Raw genomic sequence first — 21,568 nt, 5'->3', positions numbered from 1 at the left:
GATGTAGGCCGCAGCAGAAGACCTCTTCCGTGCTCTCAGTTTTCCTTGACACGGGATTCAGGTTTCCTTCCTGTGAAGTACTGTCTGGTTGCTGTTGCACCATTTCATCCCCACATTAAGAGAAGGCGTGCACAGGCCTCTTGCTTCAATAGCAAGTCCCACAGTGATGGGTGAGTGGCGATGGGGGCAGACGCTAGCAATTGCCCCTCCTCACGGACCTTTGCATACGGAGACAATGACCGTATGATGGTTCATTTGTTCTTGGATCTGAGACAGGTGTGTGATTAGGCAGCTGCAATTATGAGTGAGCAGGCCTATTTTAGATGAACTCTGCTCCTCTTCATGTGGAGGGCACTAGAAAAGGCACCTTAAACAGCCAGTGTCATGTCACCTGCTTGGGATCTGTCCTAATCCAGTCCCGCGGTTTGCAACTTGGACTGTCCACACCCTAGGACACAGCACGAACAGCGCCCAACTGGATTGAAGGACAGCACTTGTCCCCAGTGCTGCGTGAGTTTCTTTTCCTGAACAAGCATGCACTGTATGATTGAATTGTCACAAAACAACTGAATGAACCATTGAAACCTATGACAGGTACTTGCAGATACGCTGCTTTCCTTGCCTGTCTCTTCTGTCTCATACCCCTCCTCCCCGTCTTCGACATCAAGAGCCTAAAGAAAGAGTCTACCGAAAACCGTCTACATTCAGCTCACTACCAATGTTTCAGGAACTTGATGACCCCCATAGGCCACAGCTTACGTCAGGGAAGGCCATCTTGGAGTGTGGGAAAAGATCTGAAAAGTGTGAGGAAAAACCTGAATCACGAAAGCTTTGATATCAAGGAAAATGGACCCGGCCATGGAAGACAACTGACCTCGTTAATACATTTGTTATCATGGGCCCCACATATAAACCTCCTGGCTTTCCTTAACTAAGGCAGAGCTGGACTACATTGAACAGGGTGGACAACTTGCTGGTTTTTAACTAGAATTAGAGTAAAGACGCCAACGGGGAGCGCGGTGAGATCCATTGCAAAGTCCACCTCAGCACAGCTACGGCCAGGGCAGTGCAGGACTCCCAGCTGCCAGCATGCAGGAGCGCTCCCGTCGCGGCTCGCTCAGATTTGAACAATCCTCAGACTCTGCTGAATCCCTGTCGTCAGCTCTCCCAGGAGGGACATGAGAAGAAGTCAAGGAGAAGACCAGCCCCAAAGGTGCTGGATAGATCCTGGTTTGATCCGTTCCATCACATCCATGCGTGCGGCCACACGCTGATGTCTACAACAGAAGCAACGAAAGCAGAGGTTCAATCTCAAGTGCTCGGAAAACCCAGCTAAGAGACATCCCCTCCAGCAGCGCCTCCGAGAGGATCGTGTCAACTGCCCCGGTGCTCTAGACACCGCTGACCGCTCGAGGAGGACCAAGAGCTTCAAGCAGGAGGATGGCTGTTGCATCAGGAAAGAGGAGCTGTAGGAAACTCCAAGGCAGGCTGCCCAGTGGCAAGTTATGGTGACACCACAGGAAAAGGAAGCTGGGTACTTTCTGATTTGATTTGACTTCCCTCAGTTTGGACACTGCCCACTAAGTGTTAATACATTTTGTACCTTTCCTTCATCCCTTCTTCAAAGCTTTGAAACATTCCCTGTTGCGTTTGTAGGAATTGAGAACTGCACTCAGGGGGTTGCTCAATGCCAAGAAACAGCCTGACTTGGCAATGCCAGCCTCCGGAGGGTGTCTGGCTGTCCCTCCCGAGCCTGTCGGTAGGCCTGCCTGGGATAGGTTTAAGCGCCCGCTTTGAACACCTTCAAGACACATTTGGATGTTTATCTTGCTGGGTCCTATGATCTCTGCTGACTTCCAGCCCCTGGGGCAGGGGGCTGGACTCGATGATCCTCCGGGGCCCCTTCCAGCCCGAATGTCTATGAAATCTATGAAATTCTGCTGGGGGCTGCGTCTCTTCAGTGCCTGGCCCTAGGGGACATCAAGAGCTGCACATCCTGCTTGGTGGTACCAGGGTCTCTGCCTTTGGCAGGCATCCCCACCACCAGGTGCTATAGAAAGCCAGTTCTGGGCAGGGGGCAAAAGTGCCCAGAGCACCTGCACATAGCTGAAGGGATGGTGACAAACAGTCAGTGTCCAACTGAGAGGCCAGGAGGGTCCCTGTGTTCTGGGGATTTCTTCACAAAGACGGCCATGGGCTGTCCCTCAAGTCACAGGAAAACAGTGCGCCATGCTGTGTGGAGCCTTAGGGATTTTTTGTACGGTTTCTGATGCCTGTCACCATGTACTTTCCCCCAGAGCCCCATAGCTCTTTGGCTCACAGGAGACATAACTGCTTAGCTCGCAGGTGTGGGGACTATTCCCCGACCCTGCTCCCACTTTTGGGATTCCAGCTACCTTGATCCCACCCACCTCTCTTCCCACTTCACTGCTCTGCAGCCACTCCTTGTGCCCTCCGTCCATCCTATTCTGTTCTCCAGCTCCAGGCATACTGCTCTGGCCTTGTGGCGCTCTCTGTGCATCCTCATTGTGGGAGCAATGAGCGGGCTCCGACTCCGTACTGTGCTCCCCAGTTAGGTACTACCGGTCCCCGTCTTTTTCTCTGCGTTCTGACTTTCAAGAACAAGGTGTATATGACACATGGGTGCAGGCTATATGTGGGGAACTATAATATACACCTTTTATTGCACCATCACTGCCCTACTTGAATGTCAATTCGGCTCTACTCGAAACTTTCAAAAGGCAAAGACCAGTACCTGAGAGCGAGGCTGGGGATTGTGATGTCACTGGGCACAACAGCTCTGTTGGCATGGCAACCAGGGGTCTCCCTCCCACGTGGGCAAGGTGCCGAGTGCTGGGGCAGTGGGCACCTTTGGCCTGGTCTGGCCTGGCCTGGGTGTGCTCCCAGCCCGGGACGACTTTAGCCCCGAGCTCTTTGGACGCGTGGTCCGTCCTTGTCCGTGTGCCCCAAGCAGTGACCGCCCTGGCTGGAGGGTCACAGCAGTGACCGCCCTGGTCCAGGTGGTCCAGCCCTGCTGGGCTCTGGGCTGCCTCCTGTAGCAACGTGGTGCTTCCAGGGAGAGCACAGCCAACCTCAGCGGGTGCACGGGACCCTCCATGCACCCGCTCTGCTGACGGCCGCCCCGTGTCTGGGCAGTGACAGGTGAGCGGGATGGCGGGGATGCTGCCCCTCTCCTGCCCCCCCACGGCCCACAAGCATCCCGGGGGCAGGCGTCTCACCACACACGAATGTCTGCGTGAGACTTCACTGGGACACGGGACCCAGCGCTGTCCTGGTCCTGGGCACCGGGTCCCAGGGACACCTGACCTGACTCAGTGGCAAGGCGTAGGGGCCAGAGAGCGCTGGTGCAGACCCTGGTCGGCCGCGCTCGCTGCTTAAGTGATGGGCAGGGGGCAGGCGGGAGTGACGGTGTCCCCCCGGCAAGCGGTTAGCGATCCCTGCAGTTGCGACCAGAAGTGACGGCAGCGATCGGCCGCGGAGGAATGCCCTCCTGGCAGCGATATTGGCAGCAGTGGGGACCCCTACGCCCTGTGCTGCGAGACTGGTCACAGGGGGGCACGTGTCCCCCCGACTAAGGCGGCACCAGTTCCCCATGACCTGACTTGATGACATTTCCACCCGCTTCCCAGTCTCGTGGGGCCATGGGGTTTAGTGGGACCTCACCTTGCAGTTTATACTCAGCAAAACGCCCCTTACATCACAGTTAGAGAAAAGCCTGGCAAACTAGCTGGCCCCTTTTCCTACTTCTTTTTTTTGCTTGCTTTTAAAGCCAGGCAAAAGGATCAGGGTGCTTAAGTATTTCCTGCAAGCTTGTGAGCCTTCATGGCACTTCTTGTTTGTCATAGCGATTGCCTGACAGCGGCTGGAGAAGGACAACCGAGCCAGTGCAGAGGAGGATTTTTCCTAGTGACATCACTCAGCTGAGGGTGAGCAGGTAAGGCTCAGGGAATTGTGCAAACCACCCTGAGGCTCACATCCTTGTGGAGGTGGCGAGGAAGCGAGGGTCTCTTCTGATTTCAGGCCCAGGTGCTGCAGGTCAGAAAGAGGTAAAGACTAATTGTGCATCCACAGAAGGCCAGCCTTAAGAGAAACCTTTCCTTCCCGCTCCATATGTAGCAGAGAGCAGCTGGGCACGGTCCAGAGGCAACACTCTGAATAGGACAGGATAAGAAATGTTTCTGTTTTAACCTGTGTGTGTTTCGCATCTCTGATTCAGACCACTTTTTCTGAACTGTGAACCTAAAGCCACCAAATGGTTCGTGACCCAGGGTCTCCTTCAGAGCCAGGATGGATAAGGCATGCTGCACAGCCCGTGTGGACAGGAACCCTGGTTGTCATTAGAGTAAATGTAGCGTGAGAGATATGGATAATGCAGAGCAGGGGAATAGATGCTTCCCTGGGTATTCACAGGCATAAAGACACCCCATAGGTAGAAGAGAGGCGGAGAGCAGCAGAGAGGAGGCGAACGTCTACCCCAAAGGAGCAGGCGTTCAATTTGGTTTGGAGTGAAGGGCCACATGGGCATGTCAGGGAGCGACAGGTCTCCTGTGAGTGGGGAAGCACCCAGGGAAAAGGGCAGGAGGAAGGAGAAGTGCAAATTCTAGGAGGGCAAGGGGCTGTCTAAAGGGCTATGGTCCAGCCACCCTAGGGATGTGACCCTGTAGTCCCTTTTCGCCTAGCGGACCTCACACCCAGCGGCTACAGCTCCTAGGAAGCAGCGGAGGCGCCGGAGAAGAGCGTCGGGACCCCGCAGTGCCTGAGCCTCAAGCGGATCGCAGCACACCCGGACGGTCTCTGAGCATCTGCCCAGCAGCGCTCCATCGCCCAGGGCAAGTGAGTGGCCTTCAGCGCGCCCCTGCCGCCTTCACATATTTTCAAATTTGGCTGCAGAATCAAAGCCTCCATGGAGGGACGCAGCCCCTGGGCCTCCCCACGGCCACCTGCAGGGTGTTCGGAAAGATCCCCAAGGGCGGACTCCCAACCCCTCCCCAGGCAGGAACTGCTCCCCAGGCGGAGTGGCGCTGGGAGCCTAAACCTGTGGTGCTGCTGAGCACCCACAGCTCTCATGCAAGGGGCTCCACATGTCACTGGTTTGGCGCTCCTGTACCCCAGTCAGAGACCACGTCCGAGGGGAGGCCTGGACTCCCGGGTTTCAGTCCATCCCAGTCAGGAGCAGGGAGTGGGCTGCGGCAGGGGGAGGGAGCTGCGTGTCCAAACCAACTGAAGGTCTTTGCCCCTGACCACGCAGCTCTCAAAGCCTGAGAGCCCTGGGACCAAAGCTGCTAGGATGGGGAGGGAAAAGCTGAGCGAGCTGCCTGTGTCCTGCACAAGGGAGACTGGCCCAGGTGGCCAGGGGGAGCAGACAGGGGGTTAGGGAGAAGAAGCTTTGATGCCTGGCTCACGACTGCTGCTGCGCCCAGCCAGGATGGACAGGCTGAGGCGGATGCTGAAGCACAGGACGACCAAGGTGTCCCCGGGGGAGGAGGCCAGCAGCAGGAGGCCTGGGCCAGAGGAGGAGAGCACCCCACTTGGTGCAGTGGAGACGATCAAGACCAGGTGGTGGACATGCCTGCTGTGCTGGAGGAGGACCCCCGCAGCTCCGGGAAGAAAGAGGGAGGAAGGAGAGGAGCCCTCTCGGAAAGCGGGGAGGTGGCCCCGGCTCCGGCTGGGCAGGCAGGACCCAGCACAGACAGAGCACCAACCAGGAGTGCCTTGCAGCTCCCCTCCCAGGGCACCCAGCCACCACGACCTGTGCCCTGAACCCAGGCCCGAGGAGGCGGCCCCCTGCACCATCATGGAGGGGGACGCGGCTTCCCTGGGGCAGGAGGTCAGCAAGCCCTGCCCGAGCCCCAGCCTCAGCTCCAGCTCCTCCCGGGGAGACCTCAACACCTCCGTGGAGTCTGGGAGCAACTCGCCCTATGGCACTGCCATAAAAGGTGAGGAGACAGCCTGGGTGCCAAAAACCTGGGGACATCTGTCCATCCCTGGCATCACGCAGTTGAATCTTAGCCAGGACAAAGTGCCTGAGCCATACATCTCCAGTGATCCCAGGTCACGGGCACCATTCCCTGCAGCAGGGCACCGTGAGGCTTGACTTAGGGGGAAGCATGGTCAGTGCAGGGGCCGGCACCTGCCGAGGAAGTAGGGACAATCTGGTCCCCCTCAGTCGGGGGGGCATGAGGTTGAAAATGCAGAGGAGGTGCATGGGGAGGTGGTGTGCGAGATGTGCTCTGGCACAGGGCTCTAGGCTCCAGAAGGAAGATGAAAGCATCTCTGAGCCCCCTACGCCCCTTTACACCTGCCAAGCTGCAGCAGGAGTCACCCTCTCCCCTTTTCCTCCCTTGTGAAGTGATTCCCTACCGGCCAGGCGAGGAGGCGGAGGAAGAGCAGGAGGGTGAAGACCTGATGCTGCTGGAGGAAGAAGCCCTCACAGACATCATACTGCACCTCCAGGGCCAAGGAAAGGTAGGAAAGTCCCCTAAGGGAACTGGCACCCGGCCCACCCTTGACTCCCACCATCCAGCCCTTGGGGGCGGCCATGCCACACGAACCCAGGTCTCCTCAGTGGAGACACTCAGCCCACAGGCTCTGACACGTCCACCTGCGTGCGCTGGTCTGACAGCCAGCCTCCCATCACAGCTGCTGCCTCTGCTTCTCACTCTGCTTCCCCAGCACGAGACCAGTGCAAGGAAAGCGGGGCATCCAAGGGGTCCTAGTCCCACATTTGATTAGGGGAGGACGGGAAGGCCCAAGGCCAACACGCTGTCTTTCCTCCTACCCCGCGCCGGGGGGATGCAGGACAAGGAGAACGGAGAGCGCTTCCTTCTCGCCATCCCCACACTCTGCAGAGCCACCAAGCAGAGGGGAGAGGACACCCTGGAGCCGGAGATCTGCAAAGTGGTCCTGCTACAGAAGATCATGGTGAGCTTGGCCAAGCACTGGGCACCGTGGGGAGTGGAGAGAGAAGGGATAGGGGCTCCCAAGGCCAGGAAGGCAGGGAGCGCCCCGGAGAGGGCAGGCATGCCTGGGTGGTGATGTGGGAGAGCAGGGAAGGGAGCTGCTGGGCTAAAGCCATACAGGCCAGTGGGCGAATCCTGCATCTGGGTGGGATCAGGGCGTGAGCGGTTGGGTGCAGGGGTTTGTGTGAGAGGGAGCTGGAAGGGGCAGGCTGGCCATGTTGGGTGTGTGGGTGCGAGGGAAATGTGGGAGGGGTCCTGCCATAGCGAGCAGGATCCACCTGCCTGTGCCTGGAGCACTGGGGGGTCTCCCCTGCAGGACGGGCCTGTGGCCTGTGGGGCCCTAATCTCACATGGGCCTTTGGGGCTCCCAGGGCCTGATGGAGACAGAGACACAGGATGAAGAGCCAAACAGGATCCTGTGCAACAGCATAGCTGCCATCTGCAGCCTCAGGTACTGGCGTCCCTGCCCAACACTTCCAGCCCTGATATTGGCTCTGGCCTTGGTGCGAGTTACTCGCCCACCCCAGCCACATCACAGGCCCCCAGTGGCTATCCTACCATTTTGCAATAGAGCAGGGGCATCACTTTCTGCTGGCTGGAGAGGCATTTCCCTCCAGGGGTGGCGGGACGTCCTTGAGGAGAGGATAGCTGTGGGGCTCTTGCAGGAGGGCAGCGGGGTCACGGGGCAGTGGGAGAGGGGGCTCTATTGCAGCCCTTGTACGGGTGGGCTGGGAGACGTCAGCCGGTTCGTAACCACCTGGCAGCTCCTGCTTCCACTCTTGCCAACTGGTGCCAACTACACCACCCCTATCCAGCCCAGGGCAGTGCCCCCACCAGCCCCACAGAGCTCAGGCTCACACAGGCGCCTCTCTCCTGACAGCGAGCTGAAGCCAGCCCTGGAGCCAGCCATGGAGTCGTGCCTGCTGCAGACCACCCTGAAGATCTGCCTGAGATCCGCAACACCAAACAGCCTTTATGTCAGGGTCAGTCCTCCTCCCCCTACACAGTCCTGCTGCCATTGCCTGGCAGGTGCAGCCCCAGGCCGCATGGTACTCAGCCTTGGCTATCCTTCCCCTGCAGACCAAAGAGCAGAAGCACATGGAGGACCTGGAGGCCATGCTGAGGAGCCTGATGGCCACCAAACCCAGCTTGGGCAGGCTGCAGTTCCTTTGGGAGGTGAGCACGGCGCGGAGGAGCTGGGCTCCGGGGAGGGACGGCCTCGGTGCCCTGTGAGCTGCCCAAGCTTGTCCTCGGGGATGCATCCCTGCCCTGTCAGGAGATAGACGGGTTTGTCGCGAGGGATCAGCATTGTCTGCACCAGGCCTGGAGAGCCCTTTTCAGACCCTTGGACCGTGCGGCAGATCCTCCAACCTCCAAGACAGCCTTGAGGCAGAGCAAGGGCATGGGCTTGTGGGCACTGCAGGGGCAGTGGCCATTGACCTGGTTTCTCCCACAGCACCTGACATCCTGGCTGCAGTCTCCCAATGCCATAGCCAGGGCAAAGGCCATGAGGAGCAGCAGCGCCCTTCTCCGCTTTGCTGCTTCTCTCCTCCTGCAGTTTGAGGTAAGGGGCCCCTGGGCGCAGGGGTGCCTCCTGGGTCTTTTGAGGCTGCCATGTGCTCACCCTGCTCCGGGCAGTGTCACATTTGGTGCTGGTCATCCTGGAGCAGCAGGGCAGGCAGACCTCCAGGGAACCAGCTCGAGTCCCTCGGCTCCAGGCTGTGAGGGGAACAGAGGGCTTGAATGCTCTGGCACTACCTGTTCTGGCCTGACCTATCCTGCGACATGGGGCAGCAGGAGGAGATGCACAGAGACACCCAGGCTGGGGAAGAGTGTGTGTGCTGCACGCACTCACTTCCCCTCTCCCCCTTGTTAGGACTCACCCGACATGCCCCAGATGGGTGACACCGCGGCCCAGCTGTGTCTGTCCCTCAGCCACCCAGCAGCAGACATCAGCTGCCAGGCCAGGGAGGGCATCTACCTGCTCGCCCAAATCTTGCTGCACCACAAGGGTAAGGAAGCCCAGCCAGGGTGCAAGACCCCTATGGAAACAATCCTTCTGTCCACACACTGATCCCAGCTCGGGGACAAGAAGCTTCCCCTGCCAATGGTTGCCCACACCCAGAGTAGTGTGCAAATGTACACCAGCCCTTTTACTCCAGAGCCCAGCTTGGTCGCAGGCTAGGAAAATCACCATGTTCGGGGTCTGTCCTCAAAAGTGGGGAAAGGAAAGATGCTGGGAGAGACATGGAGGGAAAGAGCCCCCGCTGGGCAAGGGCAGGAGCAGTAGCACATACTTCAAGAAAGAGGCTGGGGGTTTGCCAGGGAAGTAACTTGGAGCACTGCTTGTCTTGAAGGGGTGCGTGCATTTCTACTATTTGACCCTGTCTAAACCAGGCAGCCAGAGCCCCCACAACATAAAGGATGCAGGATACCTAGGGAGCTTGGATGAGCACTTACGACTCAGGACGACGAAACCCTGCCAGGGCCCTGAGCACGCTGTGCCATGTGGCAGTGCTGGCTCCACTGGGCAGACACGAAGCACTGAAGCCACAACGCCAGCTCTGAGTAAGACCTTTCTGTCTGTCCTAGGGCGAGACACACAGGAGGCAGAGGGACTTCTCCATGTAAGCCGGGAACAGCACAGCCAGGTCCAGAGCTACATGGACCTAGCTCAAGTCGGGGAGGTAAGGATGCTCTGCCCAGCCCTGGCAAAGCTGTGTGTCCTTGGACTGGCTGTGTCCAGGGCTGTGGAGAAAGGCCTGCTGCTTCTCTGCAGCTCCCACGGTTTCTACTACTGCCCTGGTGAGGAGCTAGCCTGGTCACGGAGCCCGGCTCTGGGATTTGCAAACACTTTCTGTCCCCTTGGTTTCAGGTGCTTCAAAAGATCTTATCAGAGGGGCAAAGGAGGTGTTTCGTGCAGAGGGCACTTGCGGGGGTCCTGGACGTCAACATGTGTGTCAGCCGTGCTGCGCTGATCCTCCTCTACGCCATGCTGGGGGAAGCCGGCCAGCTGATCGGGGACAAGGTAAGCAGAGGGTTGGGATGAGGGAGTGGGTGCAGGGGCATAGGGCCCCTCACTTCTTGGCCACTTCATCCCACGGACACTTAAGTCATTCCCATAAGTGTGAAAGCAGACGGGAACCCTGGCAAGTGCCTTTGAGAAAGGAGTTAGTTCGGCTGTATGCTTAGGATGGCACCAGCGTGTCCCTTGCACAAATACGGCCTCTTCAGCTGCGTATCTCTAGCCAGGACCTATGACGACATGTACAACTCCATCAGGAGAAGCTGCCACTGCCTAGGTTAAGGGCCTTTGTGGCCCCAGGTCACCACAAGTGGCCCCGGGCTATGGAGTCATAGAAGAGTAAGCCCCCCAGGCACTCGTCTAGGTCAGCCCCTGCTCCAAGAAGGATCGTCCCTGTCTCAAGCAGCCTGAAAGAGTCTGTCTTAGAAGTTGTGCTTGATCCAGCTCTTAGAGATGGGGAGGGGCTGCTGTTTCCTGGTGCTGTGACACTGCTGTGGCTGCCACCTCCCGGAGGGAAAAGAGTCTCTCACTGGTTCTTGTTTCTTCACAGGAGGAAGAAATCCCTGCCAGGGTCATGAGGAAGCTGCTGGTCATGAAGGGCTTCAAACAGCTGCCCAGAGAGCTGCAAGGCCACAGCTTGCTGGCAAGCTCCTCCAGGACCCCCTCCCCTCTGCAGCAGCCCAACGTCCCTTCTGCAGGTACCGTTCCCTCCTCTGCCCCTGCAGATCAGAGACCTGTGCAAAGAAAGACGGAGCCTCATGGCACCGACACAGACCTTCGCCCTTTGGTGTGTGGGGAGTTGTCCCCTCTGTCCCCAAGGACACCTGGCCTGGTATCAGCTCTCCACTGGGCCCCATTCCCTTCTCCTCCTGCCATTGCCACTACCCATTTCCTCCCCCCGCCCTACACGCCAGGCAGTGAGTGTTCATCTCCCCATGGAGGAATTGGCCATAAAACAGGTCTCCCACATCCTATGACTGCTGAAACCATTTAAGCATTTAACTATGCCTCAAGCACAGGGCAGCCATACAGCCCATCACCACTAAGTCTTCTGTTTAGAAGACTTAAATTCACCAACGCGCATCTCTGATCACCCTTTGCTTTTTCTCATCTCTGATGGTGACAGCTTCAACCACCAGCGAGGCTGACAGCACCTCCCTGAGCAAATGCACCATGCAGAGCCCCCCAGGCAGCAAGACGCCCACAGAGGGAACCTCCAGCCCGGAACCAGCCACCACGCTAGGGTCATCGACTGATGTGAACACCCCGTGAATCAGTCAGAGCTAGCCTTCAACATCTGACCCAACTTGAGAAATTACCAGTGGGTGGAGACTTTGACTTATTCGTCCACCCACTTTGCCCATAAAGGTGTTGGGAACAAGGACCAGGCATCATGAATTTCTGGTCCTTCAGTTGCGGGATCGAGGTAGCTCTTGCAGTGTGTGTGGCATTTTGCAATCCCAGGCCTCAGGGCTTTGGCCGGTTGCCAGTTGGGGCCAGGAAGGAATTTTTCCCCCCCGTTGCCCTTGAACATCGTACTGGCTGTGGGGGTTTTTCGCCTTCCTCTGCGGCACTGGGGCACCATGAGATCACAGCGGGGTCAGTTCTCCAAACAGCAGGGCTTACTACACCTGGCCAAAACATGAATACTCGTCAGGCGGAGGAGAGAGAAAGCAGCAGCAAATGCCGTGTCCTGTCTATTGTCTTCAATTGTTATAGAATAATAAAGTTAATATTTTGTCTCCTGTTGATTGCCCTTGTTCTTACTGCACATAACTATTGACCTCCTGCCAGCAAAGGAACTTCTTGATGCTGCCAGTCTTCCTATTTCTTTTTATAGGCAGTCCTAGCAGCCTTTAGGTTGGCTTGGACTTGGTGAATGGTCTTGAGCAGCACCAGCACCACAATAACCCGTCAGGGGAAAGGTGCTGTGTGTTAGAAGCAGATGAAGCCCATCAGTTACCAAAGAAAAGACAACTGGCTCCCACCGAGGCATGTTCCACACTGCATCTTGCCCTGGGGGCTCTCCCAGCCAGGGCAATCCCAGCGCACGTGCCACTTCGGGAGGCCTTTAGGGGAGCACCTCAGCCAAGCTGCTGTCACCTCTATTGTGATCACTAAATCAAAGTTGCCTCTGCTTCATCTTAGCTCCAGCTCCCCATTTCGTTACAGTTCTTGTGATGTCTTAACTCAGGGGTGGGCAAAATACGGCCCACGGGCTGGATGTGGCCCACAGTCTGGCTTTGTCCAGTCCGTGGTGGGTCCCTTGGTTCTGCCTGGCCCAACACTGCCCAGCCCTAAAATGTCTTGCTGCCCGCTGGGCATGCAGCGGGCGTGGGGCAGCTCTGCAGGGGGACTGCCTTTCTGGATGACCACGCAAGCCCTGGTGAGTGAAGGGAGCTTTGCAAGACCTAAGATCCCTTCACTCACAGACGGATCGTGTCTGGGGACAAACACTGTGCGTGTGTCAGGCAAAGGCTGTAGGGCTCGGTCAGTGTGAGGATGCGGGTGAGAAACAGATGGCCTCCCACGTGACTCAGGAGTTTTATCACGTGGCTCTGTAGCCAAGACTTCACTTTGAGCTATTACACATCACCTCCTATATACATAATGCAAACACCCATAAATCAGGACAACGTTTTTTTTTTAAATAAAATCAAAATATGTTATTGTGGATATCAGATTTTTAGCATATAACTTAATTCCTTTTCTGGTTCCAAGATGGCAAACCCCCTTCCCAAAAGCAGTCTCCCGGGGGCAAGGGGTGGGACTGCCGATGGCAAAGGTCAGGGGTTAGGGGGCGGGACTTCTGGTCCCAGGATGGCGACCGGGGGTGGGCCACCTGTGAAGGGACAGGTCTTTCCTTGCAGCCCTGGACAGCTCACCAAAGCTGGTTACGCAGCCCCTCAGCCGAAATAATTGCCCGCCTCTGTGCTAAATTATTCATGTTCCCCAAAGGCTGGTAACACATGCACACGAACGGTGGGTGGCCTGTTTGTCTGCAAACACTGGAGCAAGCATTTGGTCTCCCTGCCGGCGTTCCCAATTCGGTCTGCCCGGGGGAGGGCTCCGGCGTGGTACACCACGGCCATGGTACGCCCACGGCTTGAATACTGTGTGCAGTTCGGATCTGCACACATCTCAAATAGGATGCGATAGAATTAGAAAAGGTACAGAAAAGGGAAACCAAAATGGCCAGGGGCACGGAGCAGTTGCCCGACCAGGAGAAACCAAACATGCAAGGATTCTTCAGTTTCGAAAGGAGGAGGGGGTATGACAGAGGTCTGTGAAATCAGGAAGGGTGTGGACCAAGTGAACAGGGAACTGTCCTTCACCAAGCCCCAAATTAATTCAACCAGGCGGCACTCACTGAACCTGGGAGGAGACAGGTTTAAAGGTAACAAAAGAATGTAGTTTTTAGGCAACACGTACTTAACTTGTGGGATCATAATTGTCTGTTTGTACAACCTAACTCTGGGGGGGGTCACCTGAAATCTGCCCCCCTCTACCACTGAGGCAGAGAAAGCAGACCCTCTCCACTTGCCCCCACTTTGTGCCCCCCACTACAGACCCCCCACCTATTCTTGTCCCCCCTTCCTGTCCCCTATCACCTTCCCCGCTCTGCCTGCGCCCCTCTTGTCTGCCCCACTGCCACTGGCCCTCCTCTGCTGTCCCTGCTCCTCCTGCTCCAGCCACTTACTCTGTGCGGTGGCTCTGGCTCTGGCCACACACCAGCAGTGATGGCAGCTCCAGCCCCAGCCCCTGTGGGACAGTTGCGGCTGTGGCCTCGGGCCCAGGCCGGGATCAGAGTTGCGGCAGGAGCCAGAGCCACAGCGGCTGCCCTGTCCCTGCACCGTCTCCCGCTAGGGTCGCCCCACCACGCACCCCCTCCCTCATACTCCCCTGGGCCATACACCACATGATCGCTCCTTCCACCACCACCATGCGGTCACGCCTGCACTCCCTCTGCTCCATGAGACATCCTCTCCGTGTCCAGGGCCAGGCAGCCGGACCTGCAGCAGCCTCCTGCCCCGAGCTGGTACTGGAATTCAAGTGTGGGTTTTCATTCTCCATGTGGAATGGGAAAAAGCTTTGTCTTGGATTTGAGTAAGTATGGTATTACTATTGCCACACAGATGATTGCCTTTTTAATGCCTGATATACTGGTGTTGTATAGATTTAGCAACCCTTGTAAGAGCAAGACAAATAACAACTGCCAAACACTGTAACAAGGTTAATGGAGAAAAGATAGACATAAAAAATACACTGAGGTACACAGAGCACGCACAACGCATTTGTTAGATTGGGAGACCAGGGTGCAAAAAGAGAGGGCAATAGAAATGTGATTGGACCCTTGCCTATGCCGAAAAAGAGGGATTGTGCATATGGGCCATTTGCACCCAGACACAAGGGCAATATTTGGCAGCTGCAGCATTAGTGCACCTCAGATCAGACCCCACAGAGCATGTGTGAGAGGTGAAGCAAGAGCTTCTGAGCTTTGCAGATGGAGCCCAAAATGGTGGAGCCGCAGGGTCACAGGGACGTGTACAGGAGGGCACAGCCCAGGCCTTGTGACACTTCACCTCATCTTGCACACTCAGTGGTATGAGGTCAAGCTGCTTGAAAGCAGAGGCGCTCTGGTGGAGCCAGCTTGCATGATGCAAGAGAGCTTTTTGCTACAGCATGGTGTAGGCACAGGTTTTCGCTGATTTCATAGATATTAGGGCTGAAAAGGACCTCACAAAATCATCGGGTCCGGCTACCTGCCCAAGGGGCAGGAAGTCAGCTGGGGTCAGACAATCCCAGCAAGATAGGCATCCAAGTGTTTCTTGAAAGTGTCCAGAGTAGGTGCTTGCACCACCTCTGCGGGGGAGTCTATTCCAAGGCCTGGGGACTCGGGCACTTACGTTTTTCCTGATGTCCAGCCCAAAATGGTCGTCCAGGAGTTTCTGACCCATATACCTTGTCTTCGCTTGCAGTGCCCTGGTGAGCAGAGCAGAGGCGCTAGGAGAAAAACCTGCTATTGCCACAATAATCCCAATTCAAGGTACTCACACCCTCTCTCCAAGACACCTTCCACGGCAGGGCTCGGTGTCCTTAAGAGTGTCCCTCACCTGCATCTGCAGGCGACGTTTGTTCTGGAGCTACCTCTCAATTGCAGCTCCTGCCAAAACACTGCCCGCTCTCTCCCACCAGGACAGTATTCAGGACTTCTGGCCCTGAGCTGCTGAGCACCAGGCCTGTCACACAGCTAGTCACCTGCACCTGATCACTGACATAAAGACAGCAGTCACTGTCCCTGGCACCCCAAAGGGTCTCTCCAGGAACATCCCTCTCAGGCTGCAGCCATTCAGCCACGCCTAACCTCAGGACAGAGTCACAAGGCTCCCACTGCTACAGTAAGCCATGTGTGTCATCCTCAGTGTCCCAGCCATGGGCACCTCAGCAAATATAAGTGATGTCAAGCACCTGCAGTTCTGTTTCCTCCAAGGAAAAGATGGACAAGATCAGAGATTCAACAGCCTCTGTGCAATAGTCAGACGGACAAAACAGATCCTAAGAGAGAGAGAAAGAGAGGGGGGGAGCCAGACAAAGGGACACTGTACAGGCATAGCTGTCTAGTTCTCTAGCCATCTCCCCCACAGGTTCCCTGAGCAGTCCCAGCTTTTCTCAAAGCCTCTCACTATTTCTGCAGTCTCACATCTATTTATTAGCCAATTCTCTGCCCCAAGTGGAAAAACGTGTCCTGCCTTGAAGTTCAGTCCCTTTGACTTTCCAGTCCCCAGCCTGGGAATTCAGTGGGAGCTGAGGGAGTCCAGCCCCTCGCAGTAGGGGGCTCCACATCTGCACCGAGTCCTGGCCTGGGAAGGTCCAAGAGTCATCAGAGAGAGAAGCAGGCATGAAAAGGAGAACTGAGGGAATCCCCGCTCTCATGCTGAGGTGTTGCTAGTGAAGACTGGAATAGCCTCACAGGACTAACATTTTGGTGGCTTCAAGAGGCTGTCCCCCAAGGACTCCAGTTGAGTGAGTCAACAGAGACCACGGAGGGGACACAAAATGGGATTTGGAAGGCGTCCCAACGCGTCTACAACTTCAGATGAGCTGGGACAACCAGCATCCTATGCTGTGCCTGCTGGAGGGCTCTCCTGGCCAAAATGGTGGGATTCCTATAAACATAACCAAAATGCCCATCAGCTGATCCTAGGACCTCATTCACTCGCGTCTGACTGACACGGCACCCTAACAGGACTGGTGTTACAAGGCAGTGGAATAATTCCACGTAATGAACTCTTTGAGCCAGGTGACCCTTTGATGACACTGAATTGTAGAAATCCTGCATCCCTTCCTGCACTGTGAAGCCGATAAGCAGCGACGCGCAAGATGTGCAGGGACTGTCTCCCAAACATACAGTGAGATCAACACTAACTGCTGCTTTCCTGTCCTTTCCTTATGCTCAGGGTTTTATAGGGGGCACAGTTCAACCTGATTTCACAGCTGACTCCCATCTATGTCCCTGTAAAGGCCTTGTACCTTTGTAGCGCTCTGCCCAGGGCTCCCTTTACCTCCCTGTTGCGCAGACTGTAGATAAGGGGATTCAGCATGGGGTTGAGAACAGCGTAGAAGACAGAAACCACCTTGTCCTTGCCTGGGCTGTGCTGTGCCTGGGGCTGAAGGTACATGAAGATCCCCGTCCCATAGAATATGGTCACCACAGTCATGTGAGAGGAGCATGTGGAGAAGGCTTTCTGGCGCCCTGCAGCAGAGCCAATTTTCAGTATAGCCCGAATGATGCCAAAGTAAGAAATCAGGACAAGGAAGAGAGGGAACATGAGGGTGAAGAAACCCCCTATAAACATCATTTTCTCTGTGCTGGAGGTGTCCACACAGGATAACTTGACCAGGGCTGGGGTTTCACAGAAGAAATGATCGATGACGCTGGGGCCACACAGCACTGGCCACAAGAAAGGTGAAGGAGCGGCTGTTGCCAGGAAGCCAATTGCCCATGATGCTGCCGCCATGTTGATGCACACTCTCCTGTCCATGACGGTATTGTAGCGCAGGGGGTTGCATATGGCTACATAGCGGTCAAAAGCCATCACCATGAGGATGAGGCATTCAGTGGAGCCCAGGAACAAAGTGATGCAGACCTGCGCTGCACACAGCTCATAGGAAATGCTCCTGCTCCCTGTCAGGATGTTAGTCAGCATTTTAGGGACCACAATAGAAACATAGCACAAGTTCAAGAAGGCCAGGTTGCTGAGGAAGAAGTGCATAGGGGTGTGCAGTTGAGAGTCCAAGGAGGCCAGTGTGATTATAGTGAGGTTTCCCAGTACAGTCACACCATAGACCAAGGAAAACACCACAAAAATGAGCCACTGCAGCTCTCGCTGGTCAGAAAGTCCCAGCAGGATGACCTCTCTGCCCACGCTGTGGTTCCTCTTTCCCACCTTGCTCTCCATGCTAGACCTAGAATTGTGTTGGCCAAATGTGGATGGACATATACGCACAGGCCTGCAGAAAGGGACAAAAAGAATTGTGGGTTAGTATGATGGCCTGGGAATAGACCCTGATGTTAGTAAATGTTGCACAACACAGAGGAGAAAAGATTGAACCTGTCACCCCTTGAGTTGGAAACGCAGGTATTAACTATGCCATTTGAGAGACCTGCTATGCAAATTGTGGCAGGCCAGTAGGGGACGGTCCTGCGTTGAGCCACCCACCTCCCTGCGCCCAACCACCTTCCAGGCTCCCAGTGCCTCCCTAGGGGCGCCTCGCGTCTGGCTGACCCCCTTCCTGGAGCACACTCGCTAGCCTGGGGGTAACCTAAGCTGCCATCACCTGGAGAAGGGACTCTCTCGGGCCTGTGTCCTCGGGGAAGCACAGGCCTAGTAGTCCGACGGGTACTCAACCCAGTACCGGCACTTGGGGCACTTCCCCAAGTTGGGGGCCAAAAAGGAAAGTCTCCCTTAGTCTGCAGACCTAAGGGGCCTCTTAGGCATAATTTAGACCCACCCCTCAATAAGTCTCCTACACCGATCACAAAGGAGAACTTTACTGATTCCAGGGGGAGGGTGAAAATAGGGTACAAGATAAAGCAATCTCATAGAAATCCCATGGAGCAAAACAGTCTGGCCGAGGTAGCCTTTTGATCACACGTCTGAGTTACTGCCTGCTAGCTATATATCTAACCAGATCTCGAGTATACTCACAAGCACCCTCCCGAGGCTGTTGGAGATCCCCTCTGGAGGCAGGCCGTTCCTCGCTCATGAGCTATGGGGGAGAGAGCCAGTTTCAGATGGTCAAGCTCCTCTCTCAGTCTGAGTCCCCGCATGGCTGCTGCCCCCTCCTCCTGGGCAGTCTTAACTTATATAGCCCCTGTGACCTCATTCACCTGGTCCAAAGGAGGCCAGCTCCGGCTGGCTGTCGGCCCACCAATTTGAAATACATCACTCGTTGCTGGGCAGACTCCAGCCCACCAGGTCGATGCCCCTCACCCAGGTAGCTGATACCAGTCCCGTAGGCAGAGGGAGCAGGTTTCCCCCCTCCCTCAGGAATGTAGCCAGCTCAGGTTACCTAAAGATATAGGGTAAAGGGGTGTGTCCTCTGCTGGGCCCATCCTAATCACATTGTCCCCGAGCAGAGATTTTGGGGAGAAAAAAGGTGGCTTCCCGCCGCACAAGTCAGCGGGAAAAGGGAGACAAAAATCCTGCTGGGATTTGATGGATGTTGAACTGAGCGATGACACACGGCCAGAGATGGAAAGAACGCCCAGGTCTGAGTGTGGTAATCATTTACAACAACTACCATAATCATAATATGCACAGCATATCAGAACTGACCCCAGATTATACCTAGCTCATGCATGCAGTGTTTGCATTCAGCACAACAAAAAACAAAGGCTGTGTATGATATTCTCTCTTGGGTTTTTGTTCTGTTTTCTCTCAGTCAAAAAAACAACCTTGGTCTTGCCCTAGCTTCCCGTAGTACATGCTTTGATAATTTCATTCTAGATCACCCAACGAACCAGCCAAGAAACACTCCTCCGGACCATGACTTCCTGCTCGTAAATGGGGCAGCCAGTTACCTGCAGCGGTACTTCCCAAAGTAAGGATGTAAGGAAGGGTGAGAGGTTTTGGCTCACAGTGAGAGGACATAGGGAGCTCTGTAGAGCTGATGATATTTCAGTGGGGTGATTTGCTCTTCTCACTCTCCTCCCTGCACACCACAGGGTGTGGCAGCCTGCCCTGGCCCCTCACACACTGAGCACCCCCTCCCATCCTGAATTGTGCCGTGCAACTCACTGGAGGAAGGGGCTCTCCAGAGTGGGTATCCAAATTTGACCGTAAGAGACTAGAGATGAGAGAGCATCCCATATCCTGGGCCGGACCCTAGGCAGAAAGGTGACCTGTTTGTGAAGGTACACTGCACATCCTTCTTCTGCCTTTAACTGCCAGTGCTTTCTGTGGAGCATCAGGGGAAAAGCCACGAGCAGGAGGCAACTGATCACTGGAATGACTCAAGTAACATGAAGACCCTGCTGCCAAAACAAGTCTGACATTTGATTCAGAAAAGCAAAATAGCTCTGGTTTCTGAAGTGGATCATGGCAGTGCTGTTCCCCTACAGATGTGCCTGGTGCACACACGAGAGCACTTGCAGCAGTATGGAGGAGACTTGGTGGGACTCGGTGCTCCTCGCAAGAAACGCAAAGCAAAGCCTTGCACAGCAATTCTGGAAAAGACTATGGATCTCACTTCTGCTCTGGACACGCCCTGGCCATGCAAAGCTCTCTGTGTACTTGGGATTTGTTAGACTCACAGGACCACAAGCTGTGAGCTCAGCCCCTCAATGAGCTGTGTCCCAAAGAAGTCATTTGGAGTTGAGGGAAAGCAGTGCCAGCCAGGACAGAGCCCCTCATCTGTGCAGACTGCTGGCCCTGGAAGTCCCAAGAGTCAGCAGAGAGAGCAACAGGCACAAAAAGGTAATGAAAGGGAATCTCAACTCACCTGCTACAATGCAGTCAGGTTCAGATGTCAGCAGCTGAAAGTGAAAGTCACTTCCAATGCTGGGTTTGCAGAGGGCTTCATCTGGCCGAAATGATGGGCTTACAACGTACCTAACAGAAACACTGGGTCAACTCAGGGATTCAGTAGAAACTCAGAGATTCAGAGCAGACTGACAAATGATGCCACAACTGTCTGAAAGGGCTGATGCTATGAAACAAGGAAAATCTTACTGGAATGACTCCAAAGGATTAATCCTTTGAGTCTCCATTGAAAGAAGACTGCACCTGCTAACGCAGCTCTGTATTACTGGGCTGCGAGAGATGCAGAATTCTCCAGGGATGGTGTCCCAAACACACAATTAAATCAAGGCATAGTTTTGATGGTAGATAGCTCTCATTATATGTCATGCTTAGGATGACACAGTTCTTTTGGGTTAGCTCTTTAGGGTTACTGTGAACCCCATAATTGGAGGGAGAGTTTTGTTTTCACTTCATTCTCCTTTCAAAAACCTCTTTTAGAGCTTTTTGTATTAGGGCACTTTAAGATAGAATCGTTCTTTTTTTAACTCATCTGTAAACTGGACATTGAGTAGAGATAGTTCCAAGTTCATTTGCAACACAAACACAGGATGAGCTGTGAACTCACAGTGCATTATACCGTGAGGGAACCACATACCTGGGTTTGGCGTTGGGAACACAACAGACAGAATAGAAATGTCTCATGTACTACTACAACCGTCAGTCCAAAAGTAATTCCTCCTGTTTTCTTAATATTATTGAAAAAAGAATTAACTATGCACAGATAAGGTATGCACTGATGTTGAACGCACAGCTATTTTCCAACATAACCCCATTTCAGACAATGACTGGTGGACAAGGACATGTATGCTGATAATGTATGAGGGTGAATCGTGCGGACCAGGAGCCCCCTCTCGTCCCCGGCTTGGCTTCTGCCCTGGGGCGAGCTGGCATACCATGGAAAAGAGGCCTGTGGAAACACACACTGGACAACTCTTAGCGGTGGATCACTCGGCTCGTGTGTCGATGAAGAGGGGGTGTCTGGGGGGCTTCGGGGGAGTGGGGGCGCAGCGGGCTTCACCCGCGCGTCTCTCACCGCTCCAGAGCCTACCTGAGTGTCTCACTAGGAGACAAGACAACACTTCTGGGAATGTTCTTTGGGCAAAGGATCTTGGCAGAGCCAAGGGGCGGGCAGGAGGTTGTCATTACTTCCCATCCCTGATCTCAATGGATAGGAAGCACTAGAGGGAGATTTGGGATACTGAAGCAAAGTTTGCCAAGAAGTTTAATAAACAGACTCCTCTCCAGCATTTGTTCTCCTTTTCCTTCCACCTGGAGCCAGTTACCCAAAAGGAGCAGCTCCTGGCCCCTTGGCATTATTATTTGTCCTATAAATGAGCTCCACTGGGGCTTGTTAAGATAACAATGGGCACTACAGTTAAACTGAGAAATGCACAAAACAATTGATGACTTTCATGTCACTGTCTCAGACAAGAAGTCCAGCACAGCAGAGCAAGGAAGCATCCCAAGGCTTCTTTCCG

At 55.0% G+C, this 21,568-nt stretch overlaps 2 protein-coding genes across 2 annotated transcripts; one reads left to right on the top strand and one right to left on the bottom strand.

The window, feature by feature from the left end:
• Window positions 1-5,410: 5,410 nt before the first annotated feature.
• Window positions 5,411-11,277, top strand: LOC149851885 (uncharacterized). The gene is made up of 12 exons (XM_090030270.1): window positions 5,411-5,957; window positions 6,371-6,486; window positions 6,820-6,942; window positions 7,352-7,431; window positions 7,861-7,963; window positions 8,061-8,156; window positions 8,437-8,544; window positions 8,857-8,992; window positions 9,573-9,667; window positions 9,856-10,008; window positions 10,556-10,703; window positions 11,132-11,277. Exons 1-12 carry the CDS (start codon window positions 5,411-5,413, stop codon window positions 11,275-11,277), a joined length of 1,851 nt encoding a protein of 616 aa, XP_089886396.1.
• A 5,234-nt stretch (window positions 11,278-16,511) lies between these two features.
• LOC149851884 (olfactory receptor 2B6-like) lies at window positions 16,512-17,465 on the bottom strand. The gene has a single exon (XM_090030271.1). The coding sequence runs from the start codon at window positions 17,463-17,465 to the stop codon at window positions 16,512-16,514; it is 954 nt and encodes a 317-aa protein (XP_089886397.1).
• Between the last annotated feature and the right edge of the window lie 4,103 nt (window positions 17,466-21,568).

The sequence above is a fragment of the Crocodylus siamensis genome, unplaced genomic scaffold (genome assembly GCF_052110815.1).
Source record: "Crocodylus siamensis isolate JL-2025a unplaced genomic scaffold, ASM5211081v1 HiC_scaffold_68, whole genome shotgun sequence".
Classification (NCBI taxonomy): Eukaryota; Metazoa; Chordata; order Crocodylia; family Crocodylidae; genus Crocodylus; species Crocodylus siamensis.
Note: the sequence above shows the minus strand (reverse complement) of the source record. Positions and strands in the feature narration are given on the sequence as shown.

Bases quoted from the DNA above. Each gene is read 5' to 3' on its own strand.
- LOC149851885 (XM_090030270.1), top strand. From the start codon at position 5,411: ATGCCTGGCTCACGACTGCTGCTGCGCCCAGCCAGGATGGACAGGCTG. The intron at 5,958-6,370 runs GTGAGGAGACAG...TCCCTTGTGAAG, and splicing joins CTATGGCACTGCCATAAAAG to TGATTCCCTACCGGCCAGGC. The intron at 6,943-7,351 runs GTGAGCTTGGCC...TGGGGCTCCCAG, and splicing joins TCCTGCTACAGAAGATCATG to GGCCTGATGGAGACAGAGAC.
- LOC149851884 (XM_090030271.1), bottom strand. From the start codon at position 17,465: ATGGAGAGCAAGGTGGGAAAGAGGAACCACAGCGTGGGCAGAGAGGTC.